This window comes from Leptopilina heterotoma, unplaced genomic scaffold (assembly GCF_015476425.1).
Source record: "Leptopilina heterotoma isolate Lh14 unplaced genomic scaffold, ASM1547642v1 Lhet_116, whole genome shotgun sequence".
Lineage (NCBI taxonomy): Eukaryota > Metazoa > Arthropoda > Insecta > Hymenoptera > Figitidae > Leptopilina > Leptopilina heterotoma.
Genome location: NW_025110835.1, coordinates 1603240 through 1625933, shown reverse-complemented (window position 1 = coordinate 1625933; position 22694 = coordinate 1603240). Strand labels below are relative to the sequence as shown.

The following is a 22694-nucleotide window of genomic DNA, read 5'->3' as shown; positions in this document are numbered from 1 at the left end:
GAAAAAATTTAATTTAAAAAAAATTTAATTCAACCAAAATTTTATTTAAAAAAAAAAACTTTTGATCAAAAGTTGAACGAAACTTTGTGATTTTTTTTACAAGAAAACTTAGTTTAAAAAAATTAATTTTAAAAATTAATAATAAAAAAAAATATTGTTTCATTATTTAAGAGGCCTTGAGGTTCAATTATAACAAAAAAAAAATATATTATTATTGTTAAATGTTAACAATTATTAATTGTTAGTTCAAGAGTTTATTATTAAAAATAATTCTTGTTAACAATTATTAATTATCTTAAGAGTTTATAATTTTTTTTGAAAACACTAAAAAAATTCAATTTTGGATAAATTACAATAATTGCAGAAATTCAATTATTTTCAAAAAAAAAAATTAAATTCTTCTTATAAAATTCAACTGTGTTCAAAATTTGAAAAAAATCTTGTAAAAATCCCAATTATCTTTATAAATAACAAAATTTTAAAAAAATTCTCGTCAGCATCCCAATTATCTCCGTAAATAATAACAAAATTTTTTCCCAAATTTCAATTATATTATCAAAAATTTTTCTCATTTCTATGATTTTCAATATCTACTATTTTAATAAAATTTTTCCGAAGAAAATTCAATTATTTAAAAAACTTTTTAGTAAAATTGTACGCAAACATTTAATTATTTTCATAAATAATAAAAATTTAACAAGAATTGAATTATTTCTTTCAAATTTTTTTCAAATTTTTTCAATTTTTCAAAAACCTGTAATTTCTTTAATTTCTGGAAAAAATTTCTTTTTAAATAACTTAAATCTTGAACAACTATCATAAAATAAATATGTAAATTATTTAATGAATAATTTTACATAAATATTTTAAAATTTAATTCATTTTTAAAAGAGTTGCGTTTATAATTTTCATAAATAAATGAACTTCAAACGGTTTCAATTTAAAATTTTATAAAATTTCAATCTTGAATGAATTTAATTAGAAATTTTAATGAGCTTAGATTTTTGAAAAATTTTAATAATTCAAAATCTTCTAAAATTAGTTAAATTTGTCAATATATATTTAATTAATTATTAAAAAACAATGGATTTATAGAAGAATTTTAGTTAAAAACACAAAAAAAAATTGAAATTTCAAGAAGTTGCAAATGATTGCAGAAATTTAATTATTTTCAAAAGTAATAAAATTCTTATCACAAAATTCAATTATGTTTAAAATTTACAAAAAAAATCTCGACAAAATTCCAATTATTATCTTTATAAATAAAAAAATTCTTCAAAATTCAATTATTTAAAAAAATTTTTAATAAAATTGTCTGTAAACATTTAATTATTTTCACAAATAATAAAAATGTCACAGGAATTCAATTATTTTCAAAAATAATAAAATTATTTTAAGGAATTCAATTATTTTCATAAAAAATAATTTAAAATTCTCGAAAATAATAATGGAATTAAAATGATGAAAATAATTTTTATGAAGTTACAATAACAATATTCTTATAATATAAAATAATGATTTTATCTCTCGGTCATCTTTAATTATTAGAAAACATGAAGAAATCTATCACTTCGAGTCTTCGACTCGGAGCAATCAATATCTTCATGTTTTATAAAAATACTTTTATAAGTTGTTTAATTTAATAAAGGTTTGAATTTGAAATTTTTGAAAATCTTAATTCTTGTGGAAAATCTTGTTTCAAAAATAAGATTAAAAATAGGAATTGTGCAAATATTTTTCTTCTCTTTCTAAAACAAAATAATAATTTTGTTAAAAAAATTGTGATTCATAAACAGAAATAATGCAAAATAAATAAATTTTCTATTTCTTAATCACAGCGTTGTTTAACAATTTTCTAATTTTCCTTAAAAGTAAAGAACAAAAAACTGTATAATTTCAATTTTGACAAAATAATAATTATTTAACAAAATTTTAGTCTTTTAATGAAAAGAAGTGAAAAAAATTCCGATGATTTCTATTTGTCATTTTACAATTTTAATTTAAGTGAAGAGTCTTATTAATATTAACAATTATCAGATATTAATTATTTATTTAAAAGTTCACTATTAATAAATTTTAATTATTAATTATTATATAGTTTAATAAAATTCAAATATAGTTTTTAATTGGAATTATTTTTTGATTTTTGTTTTTTCATCAAGAGTTTGTCTTTAATTAAAGAAGCCTCTTCAGTATATTCGATTCTTCAAACTATATATATATATATATATATATATACGAAACAATGATTCGAGAATAGTTTTCCACTTGAGACTCTAAATGGTTCAATTGCAAGTTTATTCATTAAAGTTGCATCACAATTGTATACTTTTCATCAAGCTTTTCTTTTTACCAGTTTTAATTTTCTCTCTGACCCCTGTACTTTGTTAAATCGTGACAATTTTAATTAGGAAGTTCGAGGACTCAAAAGTTTAGATTAAAGTTCGAGAGGAAAAGAGAGAGAAAGAGAGAGAAAGTATTGAATTCTAGATTTCAAGACATTTTAAAGGAGTTAATTAGAAAATTTTCAAATTTCTTCGAAATGCATTTTGACTCTGAAAACATTTTTCTTTTTAGAAAAGAATTTTCATTACATTTCCAAATACGGAGTTAATAATAAAAAAAAAAAATGTTATCTTTTTATTTATTTATTTAAATCTATTTTTTCGCCCTTGTAATAAATTGAATTTTTCAAAATAGTCAAAATTTCGAAATACTAATTTAGCGTTTTTTTAATAAGTAATTTTTTACGTCTATTTATTACGATTTGTAATAAAATCAATTTTTGAAAAATTTATAAATTTTCAAATATTTTTATTTGTTGAATTGTTAACAATTGTTTAAAATAAATAATTGTTTATTTCTCGGGGTTTTAGAAAATACAATTTTCTAAAACTAAATTTTGAATCACTAATTCACTTTTTATAATAAAAAAAAATTTATTTATTTTTTTTTTCAGCTTATAATAAATTCAAATTTTAAATAAATTTTAAAACACTAATTTAGTAATTTTTTTTATTCAATAATTGTGTTGTTTCATCTGCCATAGTCTTGTGTAATAAAGAACATTAAATTAAAAAAAGAAAAAAAAAAAAAAAAAAATTCGCCTCCATTACAAAATTTTCAATATAAATTTCTGAATATTCCATCCCTTTTATGGAGAAATTTGGTAAAATATTTCACGAGGGAAAATTTGCTTCAATGGTGAATTTTTAATTTAATGTGATCAAACTCGAGAGTCACATTTTATATAGACGATATACTATATGAAAATTGTTATTAAAAAAAAAAAAAAAATTCTAATGCAGTTATTCTTGTATAATATAGTTTGTAGATATAGCAAGTAGACTAAAATACGATCATTCAATTTTGAAGTTTATAATAAACTTTGTGGTTATGTTTTGGTAACACGAAAGCTTGCAAAACGTTGGGTACTTCAGCCTCATTTGTGCTTGCGAAAGTGTTGTCTGACTATGACTGCCGTAACTACTTGTTTTTCATGTGCTCGTAATCCGCAAGCAAATATTATGCTTTTTACGATTCAAATTCCCTTCATTCGATTTTATTTGTAAATTATTTCGCTTTTCGTTATATCTACATTAAATTATTATACACACATAAATGTTGTATTAAAAAAACTACAAAAAAAAAACAAAAATTGTAAAAAGATAATAAAATACTGAGGTTATATTTTTGAATCAGAGATTAATAAATAAAATGAGATAAAATTTACTAATAATAGCACGTAGTGTGAATAAATTTTTTCTGATAAACAAGTTGATATTAATAAATATAGTAATAAATAAATAATAAAAATAGGAGAACGAAATGTAATTAATTAATTTTAATAAATAAGTTAATTATTTATAAATAAAATAAATAAAAAAAATATAAAGTACATTAATAGCAATAACGGAATTAATATATTCTTAACTTTTGCATAAAGATTAAATTCTTTCCTTCTTGGGAATAATTTCTTTCATGAAATTAAAACCGTACATTTTTTTTTAAATGTCTATTAGTCGAAGTCGAAAGGAAAGTAGCTGAACTTAAATTGACAGGCTTTTGTTCCTTGTAGAATTACGACTTTTTATCGTTGAGAACTTCATTGCATACTATACTTAACTAAAAGAAAAGGAAAATTTACCCAGGGGAGACACTTCTTTTGTTCAATATCCGTTAAAAGAAAAAAAAAAATTTTTTTTTTCTTCTTCTTTTTAATAATTTAGCATTTGAAAAAGTAATGTGAGATCCTTTATATATGCCGCTTTGACTTGAAATATTTCTCTAGAGAAATACTCAAATATTGATTCTCTTTAAACTGGACTATATAAATAGATAGGATAATATATATAGGTATATATAAAATACGCGGACTAAATAAATATTAATAATATATTATTTATTCGCTGTTTTGATTTAATATTTATTAAAATTCATTCTAATGAATTTTCAGTTTTGCGAAACGTAAATATAGTTTATTATTTATTTATGAAAGGTATACATTAGAAAATGTCGAGAAAAATATATATACTATATCTCAGTTGAAAATTAAACCTTTTAAACAAACTTTATATATATGACATTTCTCTGTGTTTATTTATCGTTAATTAAATAATTATTATGTCCTCTGTTAAAATATTTGAAATTCGAGATTTAAACTCGCGAGTAAATTTTACATGAAGTTTAGTTAAGGAATCTAATTAATCAAAAGTCAGATTACAAAGTACTTTAATAATTACCTCCTTGGCACACTTGATATTGGTAACAAAATAATTAATTAGTTTTTTAAGTAATTAATTTGCCAAATAATTAATGACGCGGGAGAATAATTAATGAGGTGTGACAATTGTTAATTGGGACATTCATGTAATGATTGACAATCAAGATTATTATAATTATTGCAATTTTGATTATTATTATTATTATTATTATTATTATTATTATTATTATTATTATTATTATTATTATTATTATTAAAAACGAGTTAAAAGGATGCTTTTGCAACATTTTTGATTCATTTTTTGTCTCAATTTGATATCCTTAGAAATTCTGTGTGATTAATATTATTATGGCAATGTTATAATTATTTTTCAATACAATTAGCAATTTTAAAAATAATAGAATTAAAAAATTTTTATTTCAAACTTTTGTTGAAAGCACTAAAAAAATTCAAATTTCGAGAAATTACAAATAAGAGCAAAAATTTAATTATTTTCAAAAGTAATAAAATTCTTCTTATAAATTCAATTATGTTCAAAATTTTAAAAAAATTCTCCTCAAAATCCCAATTATCTCTGTAAATAAAAAAATATTTTCCCAAAGTTCAATTATTTTCAAAAAATGTTCTCATTTTAATGATTTTTAATATCTACCTACTATTTTAATAAAATTTTTTGAAGAAAATTCAATTATTTTAAACATTTAAAAAAAAAAATTGTACACAAACATACTATTTTTATAAATAATAAAAATTTCACAGGAATTCAATTATTTACAAATTCTTTCAATTTCTTCAACTTTTCAAAAACATTTAATTTTTTCAATTTCTGACAAAAATTTTCTTTTTAAATAACTTAAATCTTGAATAACTATCATAAAATAAATAAATTATTTAATACATAATTTTACATACAAATTTCAAAATTTAATTCAATTTTAAAAGAATTGCGTTTACAATTTTCATAAAAAAATTAACTTCAAACGGTTTCAATTTGAAATTTTATAAAATTTCAATGTTAAATGAATTTAATTAGAAATTTTAATGAACTTAGATTTTTGAAAAATGTTAATAATTCAAAATCTTCTAAAATTAGTTAAATTTGTCAATATATATTTAAATAATTATTCAAAATAATAGATTTATAGAAGAATTTTAGTTAAAAACACTAAAAAATAATTGAATTTTGAAGAAGTTACAAATGAATCCAGAAAATTAATTATTTTCAAAAGTAATAAAATTCTTATCACAAAATTCAATTATGTTGAAAATTTACAAAAAAGTCTCGACAAAATCACAATTATTATCTTTATAATTAAAAAAATTCTTTTTCAAAATTCAATTATTTTCATAATTTTTAATAAAATTATTGTCAAAATTTCAATTATATTCAAAAAATTTCCTTAATTCAATGACTTTTAAAGTTTTAATATCTACTTTAATAAAATTACCCGAAAGAATTTATTTATTAAAAAACAATTTTAATAAAATTGTAGGCAAACATTTAATTATTTTCAAAAATAATAAAAATCTCACAGGAATTCAAATATTTACAAATTTATAAATTTCTTCTCAATAATTCAATTATTTTTAGAAATAATAAAACTCATCGCAGAATTTCAATTATTTTTAATAAAATTTTAATCGAATTCCTTGAAAAATATAATTATTCTAAGAAATTTTATTAAAATTGGTCAAAAGAATTCAATTATTTAAAATTTTGTTAATATAATTCTTTTTTAGAATTAAATTTTAAGAAACATTCAATTATTCAATAAAAAATTTGCTTTTTTATTTAAATAATTGAATTCTTGTAGAATTTTATAATAAAAATTGATTTGAAAATGAATTTTAGTTTAAATTTTAGGTAATAATAGAATATGAAAATAATTTTTAGGAAGTTATAGTAAAAATATACTTATAATATAAAATAATAACTTTAACTCTCGATCGTCTTTAATTATTATAAAACATAAAGACAACTTTATGTTATAAAACAATATTTTTAAAATTGATTAATTTCAAAAAGGTTTGCATTTAAAACTTTCAAGAATCATAATTTCTATGGAAAGGTAATAATAATTAAATATTTAAAATATTTAAAAAAGAAATTATTGTTTTCGAATAATTTTACAATTAAAGTTATTCGTAAATCAAAACAGAACATTTTTTCCCATATATTTTTTTCTTTTATTTTCTAAAAGTTCAAAAATTTTCAGTTTCATTTTCAATTAAATTTTTCAACTGACAAATATAATTTATAATAATTTTTTTTCTTTGTTTTTAAAAAACTTTGAATTTTATTAAATCAATTGAAATTAAAAAATATAAATGATGTAAATTATTTCCTTATGAAAATTGAGAATTTTCTACAAAAATATTAAAAAAAAGGAAATATCTAATGTTTTTCTTCCCAAAAGCAAAAAAATGAGTTAGTAAACAAAATTGTTTTTGAGAAATAAAAATTGTGCATAAAAAGGGGTATATTTCTTACTTCTTAATCAAAATTTTTTGATGATTAACAATTTTCTAGTATTTTTTATAAATAAAAAGGAGAATAATTTGCATAATAATTTAGATCAGTCAAACGAAATTTGTTACAGAAAAAAGCATATAACAAGCAAAATGGGTATATTTTTTATTTGTTAATCATAATTTTTTTTAAATTTTCTAATTTGTAATATTATTTTATTATAAATCATGAAAAAATACCTGCATATTTTCGATTTGTCAAACAATATTTTTTAAAGAAAGAAAAAACAAAAGCACACACAAAAACTAACTTCAAAGTGTGGACAGACAGAATTAATGAATGAATGAAATACGAAGATTATTATATAGTTAATACAACAGGACCACAAAATTTTTTTCGGGAAAGTATACATTGTTGGCACTATGTGTTCTATACGTATTTTGATGCGCTGAATTCAAATCTGGATCTACTTTTACCCCAACACGTCACAGTTTCGAGATAAATTAAAATTTCTCCAAAAAATAGACCAAAAATAGGAAAATATATTTTCAAATTTCTATAGTGATACAAGTTTTTTCATAATTTTCTTCACATTTGTCAGAAATTGTATGTTTATTTGTAACAATTAACCCTTCATTGTTCTCTAAATATGTATTTAATGTTACAAATAGTGCAAGTAAATAAGTAAAATATATTCAATATATTAATGACTTACTTCAGAGGTTTTGAATACTACGAGACCTGATATTACTATCAGTTCTATTGAAATTAAAACATTTTGTTCATAGATACAAAAATCTCAAATATATTTAATTACATAGTAACTTTATATAAATCAAAGCAACCATCTACTTAAAGATTTTTTCCATTAATTTATTTAGTAATTTCTAGATTTTATACAAATTTATAGGGGTCAATTCTCACAAACAAACATGAAATTTTCAACAGATGTAAAGAAAATTATCAGAAAAATTTGTCTCTTTATAAACGTTCGAAAATAATGGTAAAAATGTCTATTTTTTGGAGAAATTTTAATTTATCTCGAAACTGTGACGTGTTGGGGCAAAAGTAGACCCAGATTTGGATTCAGCGCGTCAAAATACGTATAGAGCACATGGTCCCCTCAATGTGTATTATGCCGAAGAAAATTTTGTGGTCCTGTGTAATTAATAGTTTTTATGAAATGAAAAGTTAGTAATAATAGTTTTTGTATATTGTAAAATTATCGAAAGCGTTGATATTGAATTAGTAAAAAAGTATAAGACTGAAAAATAAATTATTTTCCGATAATGAGAGAAATAAAAAAAAAATAGAAACTCTCTCTTGCTCTCGGGAAGCAATACGTTGAAATCGGAATTGAATCCGGTTACGAGAGACTGAAAACCCCTTTGCGTTGGTGTTGGCATAACGAGGAGGTAATATTTCATGGATGAAGTAACCAAGCCACGATGCATCCACGAAACGAGATTGGAGTTGATGCAAATGGTCTCCGATTTTGCCGCGCGCGCGATGAAAATCCAGGCTTTTCGGGTACCGCGCACACACGTTCGTCGAGCTAATCTACTTGAGAAATGGCATTGTGCTGAAATGGTTGCCATTATTTTCATTTGGACGTATATACAACACTTGAATAATCGACTGGAACAATATATTTATCTCGATGAATGTATATATACACTCTCTCTCTCTCCCTCTTTCTCTCTCTCTCTATTGCGCGTTTATAAATCAATCTTTGAAAAATAATTAGCAATGTATCGTTGTCCATAGTTTGACATAGCACATTTCATTTTTTCGCACTGTGAGTTAAATTAAAAAAAAGGAGGAATGAAAAAACGAAAAATAAAAATTCTTTCTGATTGACGTTTTCATTTTTCGGGCCAAAGAGAAATTGATTGTCCGCTTGAATTTACAGCAAAAACGCGTCAATACGCTTTTTCAAACTATTTATTTCATTCCTTTATTATAAAACGTTTTATCTACCAGGACAAAAAAAAAAAATTACAAAGTTCTCCAAAGTCTATTTTTGAGATAATCAATCAAGTGAAATTGTTTTGAAATTTTGTTATTAGTTGAATAGTTAAATATAATTAGCTATATTTAAAAACAACTGATTAGAGTTTAAAAATTACTATAATTTCATTTAAATATAATTAATTTCAGTTAAAAATAATTAATTTCTGTTAATTAAAAATAATTAATTTCTATTAAAAATAATTCATTTCAGTTAAAAATAATTCATTTCAGTTAAAAATAAATAATTTCAGTTAAAAATAATTAATTACAGTTAAAAAAAAAAATATTTACCCCTAAATGGAGAGAAATTTTTTTTACTATTATAGGCAAATATAAAGAAAATGTTTGAAACGACACTTGAATTGCAATTTAGATGGATGCGATAAAAAAAAGCACATGCAAGCGAATGACGCTGAAAAGCTTTTTTTCGTTGTCGACTATTTCCTTATATATTCCCGGGTATTAATTTACGACAGTACTTTACTTTGAGTAGACACGAAACACATAATTCTATTTTCTGACAGAAGGAAAAATGTATATCGCAAAAAGAAAATGATTCATAGACTTGATAAAAAAGAAAGAAAATTATATTGCTCCTGAAGATCCGCAGGCATTTTCCCCACTTTTTTTATTGTTGAATTTGAATATATCAAAACAAAATTATTTTTTTAAATGTCAGCCCATTAAATATACTGACTGTCGTATATATATGTCTTCGACTATAATATATTAAGATTTTTCAAATTTATAATTACACCCAACTATAGGTGTTAATTTAAATTATTTTCTGATATATTTCGGATTATTATTTAGTAAATTTCAATTCTATTCTCACTATCTACAAAAATTGTGTAAAATGCTACTTATTTTTTTTTTATTTATATAAATATTTATATAAATGCTACTTTTTTAATGGTATAAAGAAGTTTTTTTCTAAAATGTATAAAATTAACATTTTTTTTTACCTCTTAACTACTAAAATCTATTGAAATTATTGAAAAATTAAATCTCAAATAAAAAAAAAATTTAATTAATTTTCTGAAATATCAAAAAAAATTGATTCAAGAAAATATTTATTTGATAGATAACTAATCGTTTATCTGAATCAAATCAATTTTATTTTCTGTGCCTAATTGGAAAGAAATAATCTTAAAAATAAAAAAAAAATAAAAAAATAAAATAAAATTTTAAATCATAAAATAATAATAAATAATAGAATTTGAAAAATGAATTCACAGTAGTTTGTATAATAATATTTTGTGTGAATTGGTATTTTTCCTTAAAATTCCGTTATCCTTATTAATAAAATCAGACTTTTGTCTGTACATTGCATAGAATTCAAAATTTCTATTATATTCCTTCTTTTTACACTCTAAGGAATGCGAAAATACTATTAAGAAAATTATGTGTGTATGTGTATATGTGTGTATGTGTGTATGTGTGTATGTGTGTATGTATGTCCGCAAATTTTCGACCGCGTATCACGGAAAAACGGTTCGATCGTTTGAAGTGAAACTTGGCAGTCTTTTAGGCATTAGCCTAACTTAAAATCCTAGCGATAGTAGATTAAAAAATATTAATATGGACGAAAGTTATGCCATTTTTTCAAAAATTCGAAAATTCGAAATTTTTAGTTTTTTCATATACTTTAGTGAATTGTACTTAAACTTAGTACAGGGTTAATTTTAGTGTTTCTTATGAAGATTTAATCGTCAGAATAATAAAATTTTGAATAACAAATAAAAAGTGTTAGATTTAAATATTGAAAAATTAAAAAGTTTAAAAATTGAAATTTTTTTGTAATTAATTTTTATACGGTTGTATTTCTTAGGTCAACAATAAAAATTTGTTGTTGAAATCATAAGTTTACTTTCTTAAAAGAATTCTATTAGGTCAGAATATTAACAATATCCATATAATTAATATGAGACTTTTGTCAGTATGTTGCACAGAATTCAAAATTGCTATTATATTTTATTAATTAATGATCAAAAAATGAAAAACTCAAATTTCATTCTGATGACTAAATTGTAATAAAAAATACTAAAATTAACCCTGTATAAAATTTAAGTAAAATTAATGACAATAATTATTTCAAAAGATAAATTTTGAATTTTAAAAATTTTGAAAATATATAGCACTAGCTGTCATGTCGTACCCGTCTTCGACGGGTTTTAGTTTCTACCAATACATTTAACAATGTTTCTACCAATCTGGAAAATCAAAAATACCCGGGATAAATTAATTAATAATTAATAATTAATAATTAATAATTAGTTAATTAATAATAATTAATAATTAGTTAATAATTAATTAATTAATAATTTGTTACCATTAGCTATTTCGGTAGTATAATTATACTATTTGAATAGTCTCCACCCTTTAGCAAAAAATTAAAAATTATCAAAAATTCGAGAAACCGAATTTCTTAAAATTTAACATTTTTTTCTTCTCTTTTATATCATTTAGCTTTATTATTTTTGGGCTCTTTGAAAAGATTTTACTTATTAAATAGTCTCCACCCTTTGGTAAAAAATCTAAAATTATGGAAAATTAGCAAAAATTCATAAAACCGAATTTATTAAAATTCAACATTTTTTCTTCTCTTTTATGGCTTTTGGCTTCATTATTTTTGGGCTCTTCAAAAATACTTTACCTAATTTGTTATCTCCACCCTTTGGTAAAAAATCTAAAATTATGGAAAAATAGCAAAAATGCAAAAAAATGAATTTCTTAAAATTAAACAATTTTCCTTCTTTTTATGGCATTTAGCTTTATTATTTTTGTGCTCTTAAAAAATACTTTACTTATTCAATAGTCTCCACCCTTCGGTAAAAAAGCTAAAATTATGGAAAATTAGCAAAAATTCATAAAACCGAATTTATTAAAATTCAACATTTTTTCTTCTCTTTTATGGCATTTAGCTTTATTATTTTTGTGCTCTTAAAAAATACTTTACTTATTCAATAGTCTCCACCCTTCGGTAAAAAATCTAAAATTATGGAAAATTAGCAAAAATTCAAAAAACCGAATTTCTTAAAATTCAACATTTTTCCTTCTTTTTTATGGCATTTAGCTAATTATTTTTGTTTAATGTAGCAAATTTTTTACTTTACATACTGATCTTTAAATAAAAAACTTTAATAACTTTTCCTGAAAAGCTTGCTTAAAGATTAAAAATCACTATTTTCTTAGAAAAAAGTTGATCTAAAAAAACGAAAAAAAATTTCAAAATACATCTTTTTTAAAAATTTTATCGTAGAAATGGGTTGTATTTATCTGAAAAAGTTAGCTAAGGATAGTTTTTTCATTCATTTTACAAAAGATAAAAAATTTGCATTTTTTTGTTTTTTTGAATTTTTTGGAAAAATGTCATAACTTTTGTTCAAGTTAATATTTTTTAATCGGATAAGGCTATGATTGTAAGTTACTTTAATACCTAATAGACTGCCAAATTTCAATTTAATTGGTTGAACCGTTTTCAATTGATGCGCGAACAAAGTTTTGCATACAGACAGAGACTGACAGACAGAAATTTTTTTTACATTTTTAGAATTCTAATGTCTCAAAACGAAAAAATATATAAAAATTTTCAAGTTTGGAGCAATGTACAGATAGTAATCTGATTTTATTAATATAGATAATGTTCGTTCACATTAATAACTTTTAGTTTACTATAGCTACACTAAAAAAAGTTATATGATTCAAGTAATTATAATTATTTGAAAAATAATATCTTATTTAAAAAGTTTTTATTTCGATCTAATAAGAATTTATTTCGTTTAAATAATTTTATTTAGTTGAATCAAATAAATCTTAATTGGATTAATTAAATAAATACTTGACTCTAATAAATAAATTTATTTAACACAAATCATTTCTAAATTTTATATTTTTTCATGGATTGCTTCTAAACTTTCTATAGTTGAGTATTACATGTTATTTAGTCACATTTTAGCATAATTTTTCAAAAATACTTTCTTATAACGAAGATGTAAGTATAAAAATGTTTTGAATATCAAAAAATTGAAAAAATTATCTTGATACCAATTGATATGAAGCTTAATTCAATAGTATTTGTGGGCTCTCTGATTTAACTTTTAGAGATATCTTGATCAATGTAAAGACAAAAGTTAAACACGGTGTTTATTTTGGTTTAAAACAATTTCCGGCTTTGTCCAAATTTTTCCTGGTTTACTGGACGGGTTTTTTTTAATAATACATTTAACAGGGTGTTTACCAACCAGAAAAGACGTAAAATATCAGGGAATTTAATGTAACCGAGAAAAACTGGATCTACTTGCTATACAATTAGTTCGAATTAGACTGTACTATAACTCAAAAAACTGGAGGAAATTTTAGATTGATTTTAATACATTATATTGATTGAAGTACTACAAATTGAGAAATATTGTTTTCTGCATTTGAATTAGTTAAAAATAACTAATTTGATAATAAAAAGTCGGTCACTGTTTCAAATGGTATTATTTTCCTAATGAAATAGACAATAGTAACTAATTATTATTTTTTCCCTGTCAAATCAAATTCCCGGCTATTTTCCGGTTTTCTAGGTTGGTAGATACACTGTTAAGTGCATTATCAGAAACTACAACCCGTCGAAGACGGGTACGACAGCTAGTATAGGTATATTATAGGAAGCATAAAATGCAACTATAGAAATATTTACGTTTATTCATTTTCCATAGAAGAAAAATATGATTTAATTATAAAAAGAGGGAAAAAAAGTATTTCATAACCATTAAACAGGATAAGAATGAGTCTATATGTTACCGGCAAAGTATGAAATCCAGGCATTTTATAAAATGCCTAGGCAGTATATAAAAAGCCTGTCCATTTCAGGCAATGTATATAATTAAATTATTTTTTTATGTATTGCCTAGGCATTTTATAAAATTCCTAGGTATTTTATAAAATGCCCATCGAGCATAAGGTAAAGTATATAATAGTCTCAGCAGCTTGAAACGTCTACCTTTTTCTATAAACACTTTCCACGATTTTTCTATTACAAATAGAACTTAAAATAAAAATAAATAAAAATAAATAAAGAAATAGAAATAGGAAATGTTTCGGTGACAAGGGATAGATTTTTTCCGAATTTTCTAAAATTAAAAATGCAATGGCAAAAAACAGTATATTTTTATCAGACGAACGGTATAAGCAGTTGATAAGTGATGTTAATAATGTTAAAGCTACCGAGAAAAAGGAACAGGCCAAGGTTTTGTAAAATGTTCTTGTAAAAAACTGTCAAAGCAACAAATATTTATGCATAAAAAATAAGGTCCAGTGTCAGTCGAAATGTCATTCAAGTATGCCGTGTTGTAACAAATAAATTACAAAAGAAAGTTAATATTTTTATAACAGAAAAATGTATATTATTTGAAATAAAACTAAATTTTATACTTTGCCTAAAGTCTAGTGGGCATTTTATATAATGCCTAGGCAATGTATAGAAAATCTTTTTTTTATACACATTGCCTGAGACAGACAGGCATTTTATATACTGCCTAGGTATTTTATAAAATGCCTGATTACATACTTTGCCGGTAACATATATATATAGTGGTACACGAAACTAATCTGGAATTCGATAAAGCGTATGCGAGGCAAGACAAAGGAATGAATGGAATTGTGATGAGACAGAGAAAGGATAATACAATCGGGGTTTTGCTTTTGCAAAAGCGATAAAATGAAACTGGACCACATCAGAGGAAATAACTAAAATCACTAACCGCAATGCGTTTTTCGAATTTTACTATAAATTTACCACCATTTTATTCTGATTTTATTTTCATTTTCAACAATTTGTAGCGAATGAATAAATATAGAAAGAAAACAAAGACCGAATATAGTAAGTTTGTTTAATACACTTTATTTAACTAATTTATGCTTTTTTCTGTAACAAATTTCGTTTTACTGATCTAAATTATTATGCAAATTATTCTCCTTTTTATTTATAAAAAATACTAGAAAATTGTTAATTGTTAAAAAATTTTGAAAATACCAATTTTATGCATAATTTTTATTTCTCAATAACAATATTGTTTACAAACTCATTTCTTTCTTTTGTGAAGAAAAACATTAGATATTCCCGTTTCTTAATATTTTTGTAGAAACTTCTCAATTTTCATAAGAAAAAAATTTGCATCATTTCTATTTCTTAATTTCAATTGATTTAATAAAATTCAAAGTTTTTTTTAAAAATAAAGGAAAAAAATGTTTATAAATTATATTTGTCAATTAATATAATTTTGAAATTATATATCAAAATTTAATTGAAAATAAAAATGAAAATTTTTGAATTTTTAGAAAATAAAGGAAAAAATGTTATTGGAAAAAAATCTTCTGTTAAATTTATTTACGAATATCTAAAATTATAAAATTATTCGAAAACAATAAGTTCCTTTTTAAATATTTTAAATATTTAATTATTAATATTTTTCCGTAGGAATTAAAATTCTTCAAAACATTCAAAATTAAACCTTTTTGAAATTAATCAACTTTAAAAATATTTTGATAAAACATGAAGATAACGATTTCGATTTCTTCATGTTTTATAATAATTAAAGAGAATCAAGTGTTAAAGTTATTATTTTATATTATAAGTATATTTTTACTATAACTTCTTAAAAATTATTTTCATATTCAATTATTATCTAAAATTTAAACTAAAATTGATTTTTAAATTAATTTTTATTAGAAAATTCTACGAGAATTCAATTTTTTAAATACAAAAGTAAATTATTTATTGAAAAATTTGTTTCTTAAAATTTAATTTAAAAAAGAATTTTTGTAACAAATTTTTAAATAATTGAATTCTTTTGACGAATTTTAATAAAAAATTTTAGAATAGTTACATTTTTCGAGGAATTCGATTAAAATTGTATTAAAAATAATCGAAATTCCACGATGAGTTTTATTATTTCTGAAAATAATTGAATTATTGAGAGGAAACTTATAAATTTGTAAATATTTGAATTCCTGTGAAATTTTTATTATTTATGAAAATAATTAAATGTTTGAGTCCAATTTTATTAAAATTGTATTTAAATAATTGAATTCTTTCGAGTAATTTTATTAAAGTAGATATTAAAAATCATTTTATTTACAAAGATAATAATTGGGATTATGTCGAGATTTTTTAGTAAATTTTGAACATAATTGAATTTTGTGATAAGGATTTTATTTCTTTTGAAAATTATTGAATTTCTGCAATCATTTGTAACTTCTTCAAAACTCAATTCTTTTAGTGTTTTTAACTAAAATTCTTCTATAAATTCATTATTTTTAATAATTAATTAAATATATATTTTGACAAATTTAACTAATTTTAGAAGATTTAGAATTATTAAAATTTTTCAAAAATCTAAGTTCATTAAAATTTCTAATTAAATTCATTCAACATTGAAATTTCATAAAATTTCAAATTGAAACTGTTTAAAGTTCATTTATTTATAAAAATTATAATGCAACTCTTTTAAAATTGAATTAATTTTGAAATATTAAAGTAAAATTATGTATTAAATAATTTATTTCAAGTTGTTCAAGATTTAAGTTATTTAAAAAGAAATTTTTGCCAGAAATTGAAAAAATTGAAGGTTTTTGAAAAATTTGAAAAAAATTTGTAAATAATTGAATTTCTGTGAAATTTTTATTATTTATGAAAATAATTAAATGTCTGCGTACAATTTTATTAAAATTGTTTTTAAATAATTGAATTCTTTTGGTTTATTTTATTAAAAAACTAGATATTGAAAATCATTGAAATGAGGAAAATTTTTGAAGATAATTGAAATTTTGACAAGAATTTTATTAAAATTTTAGAAAATAATTGAATTTTGAACTTTTGAAGAAGAATTTTTTTATTTATAAAGATAATAATTGGGATTTTGTCGAGATTTTTTTTGTAAATTTTGAACATAATTGAATTTTGTGATAAGAATTTTATTACTTTTGAAAATAATTGAATTTCTGCAATCATTTGTAACTTCTTGAAAATTCAATTTTTTTTAGTGTTTTTAACTAAAATTCTTCTATAAATCCATTATTTTTAATAATTATTTTAATATATATTTTGACAAATTTAACTAATTTTAGAAGATTTAGAATTATTTAAATTTTTCAAAAATCTAAGTTCATTAAAATTTCTAATTAAAAATTAAATTCATTCAACATTAAAATTTTATAAAATTCCAAATTTATTTAATTTTGTGTTAATTAATTTTAAAAAGAATAAAAAAAACTTCTTTCACATGTTTAGTGGCAGAGATAAACATGTAAATAAATAAATAAAATAGTGAAAAAAGGGTTCTTGTGCGAAAGTTATTTGAACTTGAAAGATTGATACTTGTTTCCCTTAGGTTTCGCTAATGCGACTTTTATTCAAGTTCAGGAAAGTTTACAATTGGAATTTCGAATTCTCCAGGAAAGCTTCCTTGTTCGCCTAAAGGGAATTGATCGTAAATTACAAGCATCATTTGGTCGACATTGTGGTCGTACATACATGACTAGTTGGAATAGGTACTATTAGTGATTGGAAGGTCGTTTTGAAGTTATCATTGGTCTCCATTAAGATTATCGTTCCCACTATCCTGTAAAATGAGACAGTACGTCATAATGACACTATCTTCGTTTCTATATATAATAATATTCAGCATATATTCACGATCACGTCCTTAACCCAACATTATCGATAATCTTCCTTTATACGTTCCTAAATTATTTTATTTAAACGCTTTTTGAAAGTATAAATTTTCAGAATTTTAGAAAGAAAAATTTTGAGACTTTTTTCAAAAAAAAAATTACTTCAATCGTTTTAATTCAAAATTGCGTTTTGATACTTTTTTTTCCATGTAGCCATAAATATCAATTTAATCGACTTTTTAACACTTAAACAATTATAATAGAAAAGAAAGTAATAATCTCAATTAAAGAGGTAATTTATGAATTTAATAAAGTACTTGAATTTAATATTAATGAATATGAATTTTTATCCTGCAAAATTATGGATTATATATAGAAAAATATTGAACAACAGGCAGGTATGAATTAAATAAAAATTACAAAGATCGCATGAGAATGGGTAATTTCTGTACGGGGAGAAAAAAATATCCTACAATTTTTTATTTATATGAACTATTTTGCATCGAGGTTTCGTGACTACATAATGGCATTCTTCAAACGTATTAACACTTATACAGAATATTATGCAGAAAATGTCATAAAAAAAGATTAAATGTTTAATAAGCACTCCTGCGATTTCATCGGTGATGTATTTAAAATGACTAATAAAGGAAAGTTCATAACTTTTTCACGCGTCGTCTCTTTATTTTCCTTTTTTTATTTACTATTCAATTGTTTATTCATTTTTAGCGTTTTATTTCAATTTTTGCTCATTCCTCTCTTTACGTACAATCTTTAATCTCGACTTTTATTGATTATAAACGATTTTATAGAATAATAAATAAATTTAAAAAATTTCATATCGTTTTTATAATAAAATTGATATTTATCGAATGGGAATACTAATTTTTTACTTTATTTTCAATTAATATTGCGAATTATTATCTCTGTCATTATTTTTTTCATTGTTATTTAGTATTCAATTGTTTATTTATTTTTCTGTTCTGTTTTGAATTTTTCTCTTTCGTTCTCAACGTATTTTTGACCTCGAATTTAAAGAAATAATCTATTAAGTAATTAATATTAAATATTCTTGCTTATTATTATTTAAAATTTTTAATAAAATTTGTCGCAAGAATTTCATTATTCTCATGAACAATAATATTTTTTGGAGCAATTCAATTATTTTCAATACAATTTTAATAAAATTTCTCGAAAGAATGCAATTATTTTTAAAAATATTAATTAAATTAGATTACTTTTCAAAGAATTTTAAAATAAATTCAATTATTTTCGAGAATTTTGATGAAATTCTTTCAAAAAATTCATTATTTCCAAAATTTTTAATAAAATTCATTCAAAAAATTTAATTATTTTCAAAAATTCAGATAAAATTCTTCGAATAAATTCAATTATTTTTATGAATTGTAAAATCCTTCACAAGAATTTAATTATTTTTATAAATAAAACAATTCTTCGCAAGATTAAAATATTTTCATAAATAATAAAATTCTTCAAAAAAATTTAATTATTTTCAATACAATTTTAATAAAATTTGACGAAAGAATACAATTATTTTTTAAAATATTATTCAAATTCAATTATTTTCAAGAGTTTTATTAAGAATTCAATTATTTTCAACAATTCTGATAAAATTCTTCGAAGCAATTTAATTATTTTTATAAATTGTAAAATTCTTGTCAAGAATTCAATTATTTTTGTAAATTACAAAAATTCTTCTGAGAAATTCAATTATTTTCAATACAATTTTGATAAAATTTCTACGAAAAAATTTAATGATATATATTCAAGATAATGTTAATAAAATTTCTCTAACAGGTTCAATAATTTTTATAAATTGTAATAAAATTTTTCTAAACAATTCAATTCTTCTCAAAAGTTTTGAATAAAATTCTTTGTAAATTTCAATTAAAATTATTTTACAAAATTACATTATATTTACAAAATTTAGTGAAATTCTTAAAAATAATGTAATTATTTACAAAAACGCTAATAAAATTGTTTAAAAGAATTCAATTTTCTAAGAATAATTTTAATATCATTTAGTAGGAAAGTTGTTAAATACAATTAATATTTAATAATAAACACGATTATTTTCAAAACCTTAAAGAAAATCTTCATAAAATTTAATTTGTTTCAAAATTTTCAGTAAAAATTATTAAAAAAAAACTCCATTATTTTCAAGAAAATTGAAATAAATTCTTCAAAACAATTCAATTATTTTAAAGAATTTCAATAAAAATCTTGCAAAGAATTAAATTATTTTCAATGTAATTTTAATTACTATTTCTTGAAAGAATTTTTTTATTCATTAACGTTACCTATTGCTATTATTTAATTATTAACATTATTATTAACATTATTATTATTATTATTATTATTATTATTATTATTATTATTATTATTATTATTTTTATTAAATTTCCAGTATAAATTAATAATCGTAATTGTAATTATGACAATTAATGATCATTTTCCCTGATAGAAAAATCCCCAACCGCTGGGAATCGAACGCACGACCCTAATATGCTCACAAGTCGAGACTCTTACCACTGGACCACGGATCACCCTATTAAAATTCTTATTTTTTTTAACACCAGAAAAAATATTTTGCTAGAAAATTAAGTTAAAAATTGCAACTTATAATTTTTTTTATCTCACTACTTTTGTTTAGAATTATTTTTTTGAATTTTAGTTCTATTTTTGAATTTTTTTTTTTTTTTTTGTTATTGTTCACACCACTACAGATATAATGTTTAATTTATTGCGCCGAGTATGGGAAACGAATTTAGTGGTCTCTAGAGTGACGTTATAAATTGACTCAAGACAAGGGAGGTTAATACATGAGAAATTAGATATAAAAAAAGGAAGAGAAAAAAAAATTGTACGCCCATAAAATTTGGCCTATCGTCTAATAAAATTAAGAAAAATGTGATAAAAAGCCTTTTGTACTTGAGGTGTTAAAAATGAAACGACTTTTTCAAGAAAAGAGGTATAAGAAAATAAACGTGTCTTTAAAGATAGTAATATTTTCTTTTTTACGAGGTCGCTAAAGAGCTTTTGGCATGAAAGATATGAATCTCGAGACGTTTCTTCGAAAAGATGCGATGTCATGACGATTTTTTTTTAAATAGGGGCATATATTTTAAATAGGCATATAATGTTATATTAGCATTACAGTCGATCGTTAATCGATCCCCTAATTGCAAAAGTACTCCAAACTCTCTATATCTCTCGTCTTATTTTTTTTTTTTAATGTCCATCGAAAAGCAGTTTTACGAACATCTCTCTTTTTTATTCTGCTATTCGACTCTAATTACATTTTAGACATAACTTTTGAGTGGTAACTTTTGAGTTACTTCGAGACATGTTTTTTTTAAATTTGTTTTCACTCTCGATATCTTTATCAAATAAATATTCTTCAGTTCTTTTTAACTTTTTTCTTAGAAGGAAATTTTTAATTTATAATGATTCGATTTGGGAATTTTTCACAAGGATCAAATCGTAGATATTTTTCTCTTTGATAATTGGAAGATTTTCGATGAATTTTTCTTTCATTAGTTAGATTTGAAAGTTTATTTAAATTCTCCCTTTGAGAATTTGTTTCTTTTTGAAATTTTTGTTTTCTTTTGCTCTCGATTTTTTTTTCTTTTTTGAAAATTTAATACTCATTGCGGAATTAAAAGTTGAGACGGTGTTTGATCAGAGCTGGTTAAAGGATTGACTGGGGAAATTAAAAAGCACTTGGCATGTGCGGCAGAAAGTTTTTATGGATATCGAAAAAGTAGGTGAAATAACGAAGATAAAAATTGGATGTTGTATAAGAAATAAAAAGTTTTGGTAGGGGGGAAATTATCTTTGTCCCTCTTTTGTCTTTGTCGCCTTCTTTTCTCTTAACTATTTTCTTCTTTTTGCCCTTTTTTTCTCATTCTCTCTTTTTTTCCTCCCTCTTTTTCTCTCTCTCTCTCTTATTTTCGAAAACAATATACGAAAAAAAAAATAAATGGTTTGAGTAAGAAAAAAGTTATTCTGACCTTGTCCCTGATCTCTTGTCGCATTTTCTCCCGTTCCTCTTCCATTTTGCGGTGCTTCTCCTTTCGTCTGTCCTCAGCCTCCTTGATGGCCTCCTGCCTCTCTCTCTCGGCCTCCTCCTCCTTTTCTTTATCATCTTCATCACCACCACCTTCACCACCAACCGCCCCTGTAAAAATAAATCACCAAATTTTTGTCAAATATTTTTCTAAAAAAAATAAAGACGTATGTTCTATTTTAGAATTTAAAATTCTGACCTTTTTATCACCAAGTCGAAAATGGTAAATCTATATTGTATTTTTTAATTGAAATAATCATACTTACTCCATCTCTAAATTTAAATCGAGAAAAATTTTAATTTATAACTTTTTGCTTTCAAATTAGTTCAAATTTGCTATATTTTTTTATTAAAATGAACATTTATAATAAAATTGAATACTGAAAAAAATTTTTCATACAATTTACAATTTTATACAAATTTATAAAATTTAGAATTTTTCTAAAGAAAAAAATGAAAAAGCAGCAATTTTTGTTTTATAATTACCACCATTGCGACAGAATAGTGCAGCTATTTTTTTTTGTGTCTTTTCTAAAAGAAGGAGTAATTAATTTGCCCCTCTTCTTATTTAATAAGATAATTTGCAGATAATTTGCATGCTTAAGAAGAGATTAAAAACTACATAATAAATAGAGTGAGAAAAAATTTTCTATTCTGATAAATATAAAAACGAGAAAAAAAAAATTGTGACAACAAAGCTTTGATTAAAATTTTACATTAGCTTTCATTGCGCAAAT

The 22694-nt window shown here is 22.0% G+C and overlaps 1 protein-coding gene across 8 annotated transcripts in view; it reads right to left on the bottom strand.

Annotated features, from left to right (window-relative positions):
* LOC122509526 (complexin) overlaps positions 1–22694 on the bottom strand; it is a 577926-nt gene that overhangs the window by 14591 nt on the left and 540641 nt on the right. For 7 of the 8 annotated variants that reach the window (XM_043623695.1, XM_043623685.1, XM_043623675.1 and 4 more), the window contains one exon: positions 21902–22068. In XM_043623695.1, the coding sequence (XP_043479630.1) occupies positions 21902–22068 (167 nt within the window). The remainder of the gene's footprint in view (positions 1–21901; positions 22069–22694) is intronic. The other variant, XM_043623720.1, reaches the window with a different exon arrangement.